At 47.2% G+C, this 14,910-nt stretch overlaps 1 protein-coding gene across 2 annotated transcripts in view; it reads left to right on the forward strand.

Annotated features, from left to right (window-relative positions):
• Positions 1 to 14,910, forward strand: part of HYDIN (HYDIN axonemal central pair apparatus protein) — a 2,122,366-nt gene that overhangs the window by 1,843,301 nt on the left and 264,155 nt on the right. For both annotated transcript variants that reach the window (XM_069217473.1, XM_069217472.1), the window contains 2 exons: positions 7,937 to 8,197; positions 8,311 to 8,453. In XM_069217473.1, coding sequence (XP_069073574.1) covers positions 7,937 to 8,197; positions 8,311 to 8,453 — 404 coding nt within the window. The remainder of the gene's footprint in view (positions 1 to 7,936; positions 8,198 to 8,310; positions 8,454 to 14,910) is intronic.

Here is a 14,910-nt window from a genome sequence, read left to right on the forward strand (position 1 = left end):
GCAGTAGTGTAACGGAGGTCCTTAAATAGGTTTCCTCTGGGTCTTCCTTTAAGTATTCCTCCCACAAAGTCCCTCCCTGATGTGCAAACTCATGTAAATTGCTCTTCCTTCATGGTTATTCTTTTCAGAATATACCAGGTGTCAGGAAGTAAAATTCAGTTTTGATTCTCCTATTCAAGGGTGGGATTCCCAGTAATAATAGTTTAGGAAACCATCTGAATGTGGTCATCCTAAAAAGCTTGACAGGTGATGTATAGTACCTTGTACGAGAAAGCAGCTTTCACGACACAGATCACCACCAATGCCAGAAATCAGCTGTGTTCTTAATACACCTAGGGCATCCTGCAGGGTTGTTAGGATGCATTCCATGTACTGCTGATGCGATATCTAAGCTTCTGTAAGCCATTTAAAGTGTAGTAGCTTGAATCTGTTAGTATACAAAACCAATCTGGTGCACTTGCACACCCTTTTCAATTGTAGTACCCACAGTAGATCCCCATTTACCTGTAACTTAACTTAGTATATATAGCTGACAGCAGCCAGATTCTTAGTTGTGCCTGACAGAGTTCTTATAAAGGACTCCCTTTCTTTGTCAATGTGCTAATATCCCTGTTGACATTATGTTGGTGTTTGGTAGCAGCTGACAGTTGCCTTCTCACCCCACAGTGTGTTTTTGTCTTATAGCCCACAGTTGCTTCTTGAACAATTAACATTTGCCATCATCCATTATTATTAAAGATAGCAATAAAACTTTGTCATCAACATTCAGAAATGTTCTAGATTTTATAATCACTTTGCTCTTAAAACACCTTTTCTAACCAGTAATTACTTCCACCCAATTTTGGAGATGTCCAGTGTTCAGCTCATTTTATATTCTCGTTACATTTCCATATTATAGTTGGTTTGAATTTACTCTAACCATATTGCCTTTTATTAATGTTTATTGCTTCCATCTATTGTATCTGAATCCATATTTTAAAACTGATCTTTAAATCTAAATTAGTGCAGTTGTTGGCTGGGGGACATGGCCAAGGAGTATACCTGGCTCCACTAACAAAGCGCCGCACTGGGACCCAGATTTGCCTTGCCTGTGCCTGAGTGTGATTTGGAGTTGGTTGGTTGAGCAGTCAGGCGGGGGCGGAGGAGTCGCTGTGGACATCTTGCAACCATGCCTGCAACACAATGCAAGCTGTGGCCTGACATGAGAGCTAGCAGACAGCGGTGGTGGCTCTCCAGTGGAGTCTGCCATTAGGCCTCAGCTGCCGATCACGCGCGAGTCGGCCCAACAACCTTAGCTGTAGTGGAGGGGGTGGTGCGACCGGATCGGGACCGCGTTTGACGCGTCTCAAGGGCCAGAATTTCAGCAGGAGGCACGGGGCTGACCTGGAGCTGCGGCGACCTCCCCAAGTGTACTCTCTCCCTCAAATGTTCTTTCCCACCTCTCCTACCGCCCTTTGTTGATTGGTTGGCCCAGTGTCTGGAGATGGGGGCGGCGGGTGCGGCGCATTGACTGCATCAGGAATGTGCCTGGAGGCTGGTTCGGGCCTAGGCCCAGCTCAGAGGTGTCATGGGGCCCTGCGAGGGCCGGAGTTGTGGCCCAAGGTGAGGTAGCTCACCTGGAGGCGCAGCAGCTCTCTGTTTTCTTGCCCCGCCCTGCAGATTCTTCACCATAGTTGACCATGTTCTCATCAATGTTGATCGTACGGCCCGCATGGAGAAGCTGGAGAGAGGGGGCATCTGGCACTCCATGTCAAAATCGACTATCTTGAGAATCGTTCAAGGCATAACAACATTTGCATCAGGGGCCTAGTATCCACCATTCTGCCAACTGACCTAGAGTACTACAGCCACAATCTCTTTGCTCATCTCCTGCAGCTGTCCAGTGATTCACCAGTTCTCCTGGATCACACCCATAGAGTGTAGTCCACCTTCCAACAACAGAAGAACCTGGCACCGGCCACTCTTACCAGAGTTCACTATTTGCACAAGAAGAAGCAACTTCTACATGCCGCTCATCAACAAGAACCGATTATCTTCTTTGTGGTCTCTGTTTCCTTGTACCAGGATATCTCTGCCCACACACTGGCCCTTCGGGAAGACTTCAAGAATATTACCCACCACTTGCAGCATAACAAAATTCTGTATCGTTGGGGCTTCCCGCTACACATCCACTTTACACACCAGGACAGGAGTATTGTTGCTCGCATGCTCCAGGAGGCCTGTGAGGCCCTTGGACCCACCCCTCAATGAGTTGTACTACCTTGCTGTAGTGGAGGGGGCAGCTGGCATTTCCAACATTCACGACAGGCGAAGAAGAAAGTGCACAAGCAGCGAAGGGAAGCTGATAAAGAAAAAACGTCTCCTTCAGATGACGATATGCCACCTTGACCTCTTTGTAGATATCAGCAGGACTTTTGTTGTGTTGTTTCCTTGACATTTGCCTGACTGGGGATGGAGAGATGTCTCTATCCTGCCTATTACTGATATTTTCTCCTAAACTAGGCTGTGAGTATACCCGGGGGGATGGAGGAGGCCTGCATAGGTTTACATCTCGAGCTTGCCCCTTTCTTATTCCCTTGTGCTAGTTTCCTGGGAGAACTTTTAATCTTTTTCTTGGCTTTTTGGCCTTCTAAGGTGTATGGTTTACCTATTCTTTTTGATGGCTGGTGTCCGGGCAGCTTCGCTAATTTTCTGTTAACACACATGTGCACCACACTCTGTTTCAATGAATGGGAGCTGGGCTCTCGCCGTTCTGCTCTAAATGTTTTGAAAGTTTACCAATTTGTCTACTCATCACCACTCTTTATTGTTTCTCTCAACATACAAGGCTTGAACCCCTCTCTCCCCACCCACTAATGTAAGGCATTAACAAATTAGCGATGCTGCAAGGAGGTTGATGTGGCAGTCCTGCAGGAGACACATCTCTGATGAACCCCACACAATTTCACTCATGCTTCACACGGAAGTGCCGGAGGGAGGCTATCCTCCTCTGCTGAGATGTTTCCTTCAAACTAGATAGTACCTACAGAAACCACGAAGGACGACAAGTAGATCTACGTGGCATGTTTGGCTCCACCCAGTTGACTGTAGCTTTGCAAGGGAGGAATTTTATGCCAACCTCTTTCCAAGGCTTTCCCATTTCCACCAAGGGGAATTGGCATTTAGGCAGTGACTTGAGTATCCTATTGGACTTCCAACTCGACCGCTTCCACTCCTGACAAGACGAACCCTGCACAACTGCAGCCCTGGCACAGGAAATCTATTATTTGGTCCTTGTGGATGCTTGGTGACACCACCATCCCCAGGAGCAAGACTAAGGGGGTCATTCCTACCCTGGCGGTCCGAGACTGCCAGGGTAGGGGACGGAGGAAGCACCGCCAACAGGCTGGCGGTGCTTCTGGGGCTATTCTGACCGCGGCAGTAAAGCTGCGGTCAGAAAAGGGAAGCCGGCGGTTTCCCGCCGCCCCTGTGAATCCTCCACGGCGGCGCTGCAACCAGAACCAGGCTGGCGGGAACGGGTGTCGTGGGGCCCCTGGGGGCCCCTGCAGTGCCCATGCCACTGGCATGGGCACTGCAGGGGCCCCCTAACAGGGCCCCACATTGATTTTCAGAGTCTGCTTGGCAGACACTGAAAATCGCGACGGGTGCAACTGCACCCGTCGCACACCAGCAACTCCGCCGGCTCCATTCGGAGCCGGCTTCCTCGTTGCTGGTGCTTTCCCGCTGGGTGGGCGGGCGGCCTTTTGGCGGTCGCCCGCCAGCCCAGCGGGAAAGTCAGAATGACCGCTGCGGTCTTTTGACCGCGGTACGGTCTTCTGGCGGTTCCCGCTTGGCGGGCGGCAAGTAGGAATGAGGGCCTAAAAGTTTATTCCAATGTCCACAAGACATATTCCTTACTTGACTACTTCTTAGTCTCCAAGTCCTTACTTCCCAGACTTCTTGATACCAAAATTGATGTTGGAGCTATTTCAGATCATGCCCCACTCTCGTTGACATTAAGCCCCTCAGCACCCATTTCCCAGGCCATGTGTTCTCAGTGAAGTCATGCTCAGGGACCAGGTCCTACACAACCACATTAGAGATGTTCTTGAACACTACTTCCCTGAAAATGACACTGATGAAATATCAATGGCACTCCTGTGGCTCCCTGCAAAGGCAGTCTTTTGGACAGAACTCATTTCCCACACGGCAACATTCAAACGAGGATTAAACTCCAGCAACAAGAATAGAGACACAAATGGAACAGGCTGAGGCGAGACACAATGAGGGGGGCCCTCATAGGATTCTGAGAGACTTAGGTCAACTTGGGTGTGAGCTCAAACATCTCCTGATGAAAGCAGCAGCCAAGAAGCTACTTTACATCAATCAAATGTACTCTGAAAAAGGGGAGAAGGCAACAGGCTCCAAGCACACAAACTGCACATCTGCTCCACACACAATCTCATCAGGGAGATAGTAGATGATGAGAGCCACCTCTGATAAGAGACAGACGAAATACTCCAAAGTTTTCCAAAGCTACTGATCTACTGTCTACAGGGCCCAACAACTTGATGCTCAGTGTCAGATGACTATCTGTGCACATACACTCCCCTGGACAGAACAGAGGAGTTGTGCTTCCTCGAGGATATCATCACCCCTAAGGAGGTCTGGGTAGCGATCAGTAACTTCCCCTCAAGAAAGGAACCCGGCCCTGATGGATACACTGCCACGTTTTATAAAGCCTACTCCTCTCTCTTGATAGAGCCCTTGGTGAAGGTTTTAAATTATTTCCTGATCTCCGGCATGGTTATGGATACCATACTGGAGTACCATATCGCCCTCCTCAAGCCAGACAAGCCCACCACACAGTGCTCCGCCTCTAAGCATATCCCATTGCTGAATTATGATGTGAAGCTGTCTGCTTCTATCCTTGTGGCCCACCTACACCAAGACTGGCCTTCCCTTATCACTGCGACCCAGTCTGGCTTCATTTGCTACTGACTGGCAAATGACAACACATGACTGGGTGTGCCTCTTGTGGAGGTGGCTGAATGGTGGAAATAACCTATTGCCCTTCTCTCTCTTGACGCCGAGAAGGCACTTGACAGAGTTGACTGAGGCTATCTCTCTAGGGTTCTAGACAAGATCCACCTGTGACGCAGGATGAAAGCTTTTAGCCTTGCCAGTTTCCAGAAGCCTGTTGCCAAATTCGAAAATCAGTGGCTTCTCCTCCCACCAATCAGACTTACACGGGGCACCCGACAGAGATATGCCCCTTGTCTCCCTTATTATTCACCCTAGTGATGGAACCATCTAATCCAGCAATCCAGGGTGTGATGGTCAATGGCAGAGAAAATAAGTTGACTCTATTTGCCGATGATATCCTCTGTTTTTTCATAGACCCCGACACCACCATCCCGATACTGACGGGGTAGTTAGAGTCCTTCTTTCAGGTATCAGGCTTTAAGATCAACTTTTTCATGCCTTGGGGCATGGGTGTAGCAGACCCCCAGAACAGCCTCAGGACCCCTGTCTGGAGGGCAGCCATTACCTACTTGGCGTGTCAACTCATGCCTCATATGAAAGACCCACTCCTGCCACATCCCCCTCTCCTCACCTCCCTTTTAAAGATCTGTATCGCTGGGGGAAGCTAGAGATTTCCTGGCTGGGTAGACTCAATCAACTTTATGCCCCAGCTTTTGTATGATCTCCAGGCCCTTCAACTGGCTATCACTCCATTGATCCTCTTACACATCCATGCTAAAATGCTTGCCTTTGTGTGAGGGGGGATCCCTGACAGTAGCAAGAGCGACCCTAAGCAGACCTATATCAGAAGATGGCCTGAGTTTTTTTCCAATGTCTCAGCATACATCCTAGCAGCACAACTTCGCCCCTCCCTGAACTGGAACCATCACCCTGATAGTAAACCCAGGGTCCAGGTGGAGCCAGCATTCTCCCCCTCTCCCATGTTGGGGCTTCCATGGCTTCCAATGTCATCTAAGACAGGAGGTCCCCAACTACTGCCTTTGACATCTACACTTTTAACCTATCGGAGAGAGGTGCGACAGCGCAGCGCTTTCCCGACTTACCCCCACTACCCCCGATGCATAACCCTGATTTTACGCCACACAGCACCAATTCTGGCTCCTTTAGCTGGGTTCAGGGCTGCTTTCCTGCCTTATGAGACTTCTACCACGACGGAGACTCATAATCATGAGGAGTCTCAGGGCCTGATTTAAATCTTAGCGAGAGTCCAGTTCTCTGTATTTAGCTGTATTGTGGCTGAGCCTCCAACCGGCTTAACGGAGTGTTACCCGTCACATAGGAGGTGACCCGCCGACTGGGCGGCTGACTCCTATACTGGCTAACATTAGCAGACAGACTGCCAAGTCGGCGGGCAGTGAATCTGACGGAAAATTGATGGTGGGACCAGAACCACCAAGATCTACATCAGGCCCATAGATGCTAAATTCTCCTTGACTCCAGAAGATATGTATAGATTGAGTCAGGTGCAGACAACGATTCCCCAGTGCTGCCTATTTTTCCACCTGTTATCACAGGCGCAGCTGTGCATAGTCCAAATGTGGAAACAGCCAATGGCCCTTTCCTTGAGTACGTGGTGGGGGAAGGTTTGTTCCCTTTACACCATGGAGAACCTGACTGCCATCATCCGTGATTGTGTAGCTCAATTTGACATCATATGGCGCCCCTTCACTACCCACATAAGATGCATACAACGGGCAGGAGGGCTTCACATGACAATGTGCAGAACACTACAGGCATCTGATATTCACATCATGTACTCCCCAAACCCCAAAGGGGGTGCATCAGGAACCAAACTTCCATCTTGATGGCTAGGCTTTCTTCCTTTTCTTTCTTTTTTCTCCTTTCCTTTAGATTGCTCGCACGGATGTGGTGGGGAGGGTTCTATGTACTAATTGGGCGGGGTCGTATCTCAGTCATCTTACCCTTGTAAACATAGCTGTGTAAGCTGCACCTCCCATTTTCTGTTATGCACATTGCTTCATATGGAACTTTCCTGTCTTGTTCTTTTCTTTTTTTGAAAATACAAAATAAAATTGTTTAAAAAATAAAAAAACTGTTGTTGCCTGCATATCCTTTTTAGATCTTACCTACAGACTGCTTTAGCTATATTCTGTGGGCGACATATTGTCTACAGTATCATATCTCCTTATTTGAGGGATTTCCTCCCTGTTCTTGTGTTTGTTGGCACCTGGAGCATAGCCTCTTCACATCAGTTGTGATTGGCAGACTTCTTATCCTTTAACTAGTGATGTGAAGGGACTACATTTTTAATTCTGTTTCAGCACTCTATGAGAGTGCATCACTTTCCTCTCTCCTGTGCGCTCACTAACACCCCTCATCCCCTGCCCACCTCATTATATCCCAGATGATGTTTGTGCAAGAGGCCAGCAGATGCACACTGCTGCCGGGCATCTTGCTTTCCCATCTGTTGCTCCCGTCTCCCTCTCCTGCCTATGATACATTTTTTCTTTCTGCAAGGATCCAGCAATTGCCCACTTCTTTTGTATTGCACTCACACACGTATATTTTTTTAATGTATTGATCTAAAATGGTCTTTAGTCATTTTGGAACAGTTGACTCAAAATAGCCGTCAGCACATTATGACAAGTGTGTACTACTCCTGCTGGTGCCATCTTGAAATGGTGAAATACTTTCCATGATGGCGCCCACACGTGTATGCAAACATCGCAGCTTGCAATTTAAATTTGCCATTAGAAGATGCAGATGGCGATTTTAGAATCGAAAATTCGACTTGAGTGTCAGTGCGAAAAAGCATTGGCAAACATCCTCCTTTTAACGAGTCCTGTTGACTTTACCAATGCTTATTCAATCTACAGTCAAAGGCTGGGACTTGTCTGGTGTTTTCATGCTGAATAGTGTATGTAGTTTATTTGTCGTCTGTCCTTTGCAGGGCGCAAAGCTCATACCGCTTCCCTCATATTGAACTCGGGAGAGACGGCTGAGTTTGATGTGCTGTTCAAACCCAGTGTGGCACTTCCCTTCAAGGCCACAATCCACTTGGCAGTGGTGGATAACCAATACGAGGAGAACAATGTGCAGTTGGTCGGAGAGGGATATGAGGATGATCTCACCTTGGATAATATACACAATCTTGCCTCCCTCATCAGTTTGGAAAATGCTGAAGGGCAGTTGGAAGATGATCAAGTAGAGGGTGAGCAATATTCAATAATGTGTGTGTAGAGTGGATGAATTTGAACAAGTGAAATAGCCACACACTTGCATCTTCAAATATCGTAGTGATCAAATTTTATTCTCTTCTTTAAGCGACCCGTACAGATCACCTTCATTTTGGGGACTGCCACATCGGAAAGCCATATCAGGCAACTTTTACAATGACCAATCGCAGTAAGTCGGATGTGATGAGGTTTGAATGGCCAGCTGAGGCTCCAGTGCGCTTTTCTCCCCAGGTATGTAAAGATTTTTCAGAATACTGTTTTGTGACTATATAGGGTGCAGTACCTGGCTCTAGAATGTAAGCTAATGGAATATGAGAGTCAGTGCTTAATTTGAGCCAGTTGTTGCAGGTCGAGCACATCAGCACTCCTTCTTGGGGAACAAAGGAGGAAGAGAAGAACTGGAAAACAGTGACAGAAAGAAATCAGGGATGAAAAAGAACCTACAAAAGTGAGATAAAGGAGCAGGGAGTGTCAATGCAGTGGATGGAAGAGGCATGATGCAGATTCAAGAGCTGGCAGTGGGATTGTGTGAAAATCTTTGTGCCTCAACACTTCTTTAACAAATTAAGCACTGCCCAGTAGTATGTGTAACTGTGTGTGTTGGAGTGGGAGGTGCAGTGCATTTGTGTATTTTCTTATTACTGGCTAATTCCAACATCACAAGTCACCTGTAATAGGGGTATTAACAAAGTCAATAGAGCTGGCCTCCATTTTGAATCTCACTAAAACATTGAACAAATCCTGCTGCAGTGAAAAAAACGAAAGGTTACTTTATGCGTACAACAAATCTATAAAGTAAATGTGTGATGCTTCAGTATACATTTAAAATTAAAATAAAATAGTCCCTCTTGTACTGCAAATTGCAGGTATTGGAAGGGAATGTTGAATGATACATTAAACATCCAATGGAATGAGGTGAGAGGAAAAATGCTTCTTTTGGCGGAGCCAAAGCCCACTGAGTTTATTTTAAAGAATTAGTAGCAGTAGGTCTTCTAGACCGCAGTGCTGTCAAATTAGACCTACAAATTAAGTATCTCCTTACCTCTGTCATGAGTTAATACCTTGAGTTGTGCTTTCAGAGTTGTATTGTCTATACAGCAGCCCCTGTGAAAAGTAAACTGCTCATGGAATGGAATTGCATTAAGCATGCTACACTTTACTCAGACTAAAACACAAATTCATTAACCAGCTTGCTCAATGTATAATACACAATAAAATGCTTACTGTCAAAAACATATTCCTAGAAGACACTGAAAACTTCATAGTACAAAGATTATAATAAAGTAGATATTCTCTTTAACATAGAAGTTAAATCAGTTTTCCTAACTTAAATCCCATAATAAAGGTCAAATTCAGAACCTCTTTTGTGCTGCATCCTTATTCAAGCCTTTTCTTATGACAGACACCCACCCTCAACTAATGAAAACAAGACCAAAAAAAGTTGGCTGTGTCCCGCATGGTTGATCACAGAACCCACCAGTCATAGCTTTTTGTTGTTCCTAATAAATTATCTTGATAACTCTGATATAAATGTCCCCTTAAACATCTTCAGTTCAAACCCAGCAGCCATCTGTGTTTTACTGAATCCCTGCTTAAACGCAGAGTACATTTATATAATTCAGAAAAAGCATGGTGCAGCTCAAAATCTTCAATGTGGGGTGCTAGAGAGATCATTGCAAGATGGCTGCACCCTAGTGCAGCTCCCCACCCGGAAGCCAAAATCTGCTAAAAATCCTGCCATCCGGCGCACACACATATCATGCTTCGTGGGGACCTGCATGCCTAAATATAGTGGGGTTCTGAACAGCCCCAAAATTTGAGCCCTGGGATAAGATGCGAGGACTTATTGCGGCCTGCAAAGACCTTGCTGCTTGTGCAGCTGACTAAGGGTGGAGTAAAGGCTGTGTGACGCGACACACCTGCTGGGTACTCGAATGAGGCGTTGCTGGTGACCCTGCCGTAAATTGCTGCTGAAGCCTACCGCCATGGGTGGCACTTTCTGGGGTCCAGACACAATACGAAGGTTAGCAAAACTGGTGTGCTGGGGCCTGTGATGCTATAATCCGAGGACTGATGCGACCCACTTGGAGGTACATGGCTGAAAATAGCAAGACTAAGAAATTGAGGTCCATGGCTGGCTGCAGTGCTGTGCAGCATGACCTGGAGATAAGTGACCCAAGGGAGTGTGACTGGGTAACTGGGGCGCTTGACTGGCTGCAGTGCTGTGCGACCTGGTGATGCCCACTGGGAGGTGCACAGCTGAGGGTAGCGTGGCTGAGAAGCTGGGGCCTGTATTGACTGAAACACTACAACGCATGGGCTGGTGACAACCCTCTGGAGATGTGCTGCCTCGACAGTCGCTCTGAAGGAAAATTAAGCTGAATAAGGTGTCGCTGCCTGGGGATCTATGGGGATCCTGCTAAGGTGAGCCAGGGACATTCGCAAGCTCGAAGAGAACACTGGAGAGCATATAATGGGGAATATGTGGCTGTGAGAGACAGCTGGAGAGTGGGGCCAAAATTAATATTAAACAAACATCCTTGATTTGTAATCGCTGCACATCCTCAGACAGAGTGCCAGCACCTGTAAAGAATGTCTATTGCCCTTACTACAGTTTGTAACTGATATGAGGCGTTTACTCCTAGTGGGCCTAGAGACTGCCATTAAAGTGCACGCCATTCCATGACCCCTGCGGCTGCAGACACTGTTGCGCTATTTACTTGTGAGCCGTTGATAGTGCTGCAACGTAGCGCTTACATACAGCAGCAGGGAGCCCCTGCTCTTGACACTACTGAGTTGCTGAGCTGTAACTGCCAGCAATGATGGTGAAAGCGGACAGAAGCCAACCTCGCCTCAGATTTGAATCAAAGCTAGCTGCCAAACCTCTGCAAGCCGATCTAACAGACCAGGACCAAGAAACAACTCCACAGGGTTTGACTACACTTGAGCGCAAGCTACTAGCCATGGAGCAGAGTTTGCAGTCCATTGATGGAAAAATCAGTACATTGAACCTGCACATCTACCAATTGTCAACAAAACTAGGCAAACAAATATCGTGCATTACTGTGGCAGAAGAGTGCATATCTGCACAGAAGTTGATTTGTAATCAGTGAGTACCAAATGTTTAAAATGTTTAAATATGCACAGTGTCCTTGCAGTCATTCAGGCAAAAAATGAAGATTTAGAGGTGCACTCCTACTATAAAAACATGCACATCACTGACATCCCAGAGTCCACCAACACTGGCAAAATGGAACAGTATGTAGAAATTATGCTGACCTCGCTATCTGGCTCTGAAAACAAACCTGTCACACATGCTGGTGGTGGAGAGAGCACACCTATCCCTCATGGCACGGGTGCCCCCACACACCACCATAACCGATTATAGCCAAACTACTAAACGACAGGGACCGAAATGCAGTAAGTGGGAAGGGAGAAGAAATACATCACAAATCAAGGTAACAACATAGCTTTCTTCCGGGACTTCACGGTGGTGTAGGCAGCCCGTAAGGACATTTTGCTAGTCAAAAAGAAGTTACAGAAAGCTGAAATGACCTATCCCATGCTCTACTCAGCATGTTTGTACATAGATTATCGTGGAGCCCAGAAAATATTCATGATACCCAGGGCAGCAATGAAGTTCATCAAGACAATTACCCAATGCTGCCATGAACACTCTGACACCGAGGTGGACAGTGAGGGCAATTAATTATCTACGACCCCATGGGCTCTTAGAATTATTGGACTATGGTAGATCTACCAGTCGATGTTGTGACCCAAAGGGCTACCAAGGGGTCTAATAGGAACTTACCTGAAACCACACGAGAAACCTGAAAGATCATGAAGGACAACAGCAATGAATTTTAAATGACTATAAGGGACGCTCAAATTGCTATCTGCCCCAGCCTACATAAAGTGGACCCTTGAAGATGTTGTAGTTCCTGCCTCCGTAGAACCCCGTACCCCGACTCTTTGCAGAACTTGACTATCTGGTACACCGCTCTCCCTCATGGCCACCTCCAAACAGTTGAAGGGTTACTGGGACTCTGGCAGCCCCTGATATGGGGGTAACTCCCTATATTCTCACAGAGTGTTAAAATGGTATTTGCTGTGACTTATGCTACCCTTTTTTCATTTACATGTATTTCCGATTGCGGTGACGTGAAGTTTGAGGGTGGAAGGAAAACTGTTTTCTGCTTCTGTTGCCTTCACTGTGCCACTGCATGCTGTTTCAGTTTGAGATGTCGCTTACCACATGACATGTCATACAGTACAATTGGAGGCAAAAAGGCACTGGAATGACCCCAACACATGGACATATCTCTCATAAACTGGAGTGTAAGAAGGCTCAACAACTTCTGTAAATCACAGCAGGTATTCTCCTGTTTAGACAGACACAATATAGGTCGCCCTCCTGCAAGAGGCACATTTAACATGCCACACAGAGCATGCTATAAGAATCTGCTGGGTGATGGATAAGAGAACTTCTTCCTTTTCTTCCTACTGAAGCGGAGCAATGGTTTTGGTCAAAAAGGGGTTACCATTTACAATCACTCACTCTAATCCAGATAATCAGGGCTGCATTGTGATCGCACAGGGCATTCTTTGTGGCATCCTGGTGACTCTAGTGAATTCATACGGGCCCAATCTAGATGACCCTAACTTCTACACAGTGCTCTGGTGCCATTTACACACTCTCCAACCAACTGCCATCCTAAGGGGTGGAGACCTCAACACATACATAGATCCAGTACTCTACTGATCACCCTCAACGGAATGGCATGGCAAACACTCTGCCAGAAGTATATGTGAGGAAATGGCAGAATATGGGATCTTGGACATATGGCGATTTTGAAATTCGTCCAGACGGGAGAGTATGTTCACCTCCTCAGTACACGGGTCATGTTCTCGGCTGGATTACTGACTGGTGACATGAGATGTAAGTGTCTATACTGTAGATGTGCAGCACCTGCCCAAAACATAATCTAATCATGGGCCGGTGAACCTTGTAGTCTACCGAATACTTTGGAGAACAAATTGTAGCACCGTGGATGGGGGGGATACACTCTGGGAGGCATTTAAAGTCACAATTAGGGGTGTCTATATAGGCATGTAAGCAAGCATTTTAAAGGCAACACACATGCAGTTGCAGACTATAGAACAAACACTGGGGACCCTAGAGTGTGACTATGAAATCACTACTTGGCGTAGTACCCTTGCTGCCAGTCGGGAGCAGATCACAAACTTTAATGACATGGCAGTACAGAAATTGTGGCACTTGTCCAAATGCCTTGTCGTGAGAGCATATGGGGGATGGAGGAAGCTGGAGACACAGCTTAGCTGCCGAGCTAAAGTTGATCTGGGTTCATTTTCTCTCCCTCTCCCTCTCTTCCTCCCCCCCCCCTCTCTCTCTCCCTCTCCCTCTCTCTCTCTTCCTCTCCCTCCCTCTCCCTCTCTCTCCCTCTCCCTCCCTCCCTCCCTCTCCCCCTCTCCCTCCCTCTCCCCCTCTCTCCCCCTCTCTCCCTCTCTCTCTCCCTCTCTCTCTTTCTCTCCCTCTCCCTCTTTCTCTCCCTCTCTCCCTCTCTCCCTCTCTCCCTCTCTCCCTCTCTCCCTCTCTCCCTCCCTCTCTCACTCTCTCCCTTCCTCTCTCCCCCCACCCAAGGGCACGGAATACTGCCATTCCGTCTGCTTTTACGGACTTCTACACCCGGAATTCTGCCTTAGAGATAGAGATTGCTGAACACCTATATGACAAAGCCCTGGTGTGACTCTCCCCCTGGTCAGATGAAATTTCTGGTACAACCTATTACGGTTGGCGAGGTCAAAAATGCCATATGCTTGCTCCTCACCAGCAAAGCTCCAGGTATGGATGGCCTGATGGGCAAATTTTACAAGGAGTTTGTGGACATTCTGGTACCACATCTCCATGCGATGTATGACGAAGTGGTTGCTAAACAGACATTAACTCCTTCCCTCAGGGAAGCCTTAATTATTGCATCACTAAAACCTGATATGGCGCCGGAGCACTGCAAGTCTTATCGACTCTTCAATAAATACTGGTGCAAAGATAATGGCAAACATACTAGCGACCAGGCTACAACCACTGCTTCCTAATCTGATCTTACTGGAACAGTCGGGATTTATTTCCACTTGCTCAACCACGCACAATCAGCACTCCCTCTTTGTGTTACTACATCAACTAACCCCTCTCTAGAGGCAGCGGAAGTCCTAGATATGCTGCAAAAGCCTTCATATCCATTGAGTGGAAATGCATGTTCACAATTGTGAACTGCATGGGGATCCCCAGATATTTTTTACGGTGGATAAGCCTGCTGTACACTAACCTGGTAGCCTGCATGCGTGTTGATGGTAACATATCTGAAGTGCTGTGAATCCAGCGGGGCATGAGACAGGGATGCCGCCTGTCAACGATATTACTTGTGCTCACTCTGGAACCACTATCGCATGTGATCCACCAGCGATATGCATCTTCTGCGTTGCAGTTCCAACTGAGGCCCCTAAGCATCTCCCTGTATGTGGGTGACATGATATAATATAATAGAAACCCTTCCACACATCTAGCACCAATACTCAGGCCTAAACATTAACTTGTTGAAATCGGACATTGTCCCTTTAACTCAGAACACAAGGTCACACCCGCTGGACTCCCTCCCTCTCTCCCTCCCTC

The sequence above is a fragment of the Pleurodeles waltl genome, chromosome 12 (assembly GCF_031143425.1).
Source record: "Pleurodeles waltl isolate 20211129_DDA chromosome 12, aPleWal1.hap1.20221129, whole genome shotgun sequence".
Classification (NCBI taxonomy): Eukaryota; Metazoa; Chordata; class Amphibia; order Caudata; family Salamandridae; genus Pleurodeles; species Pleurodeles waltl.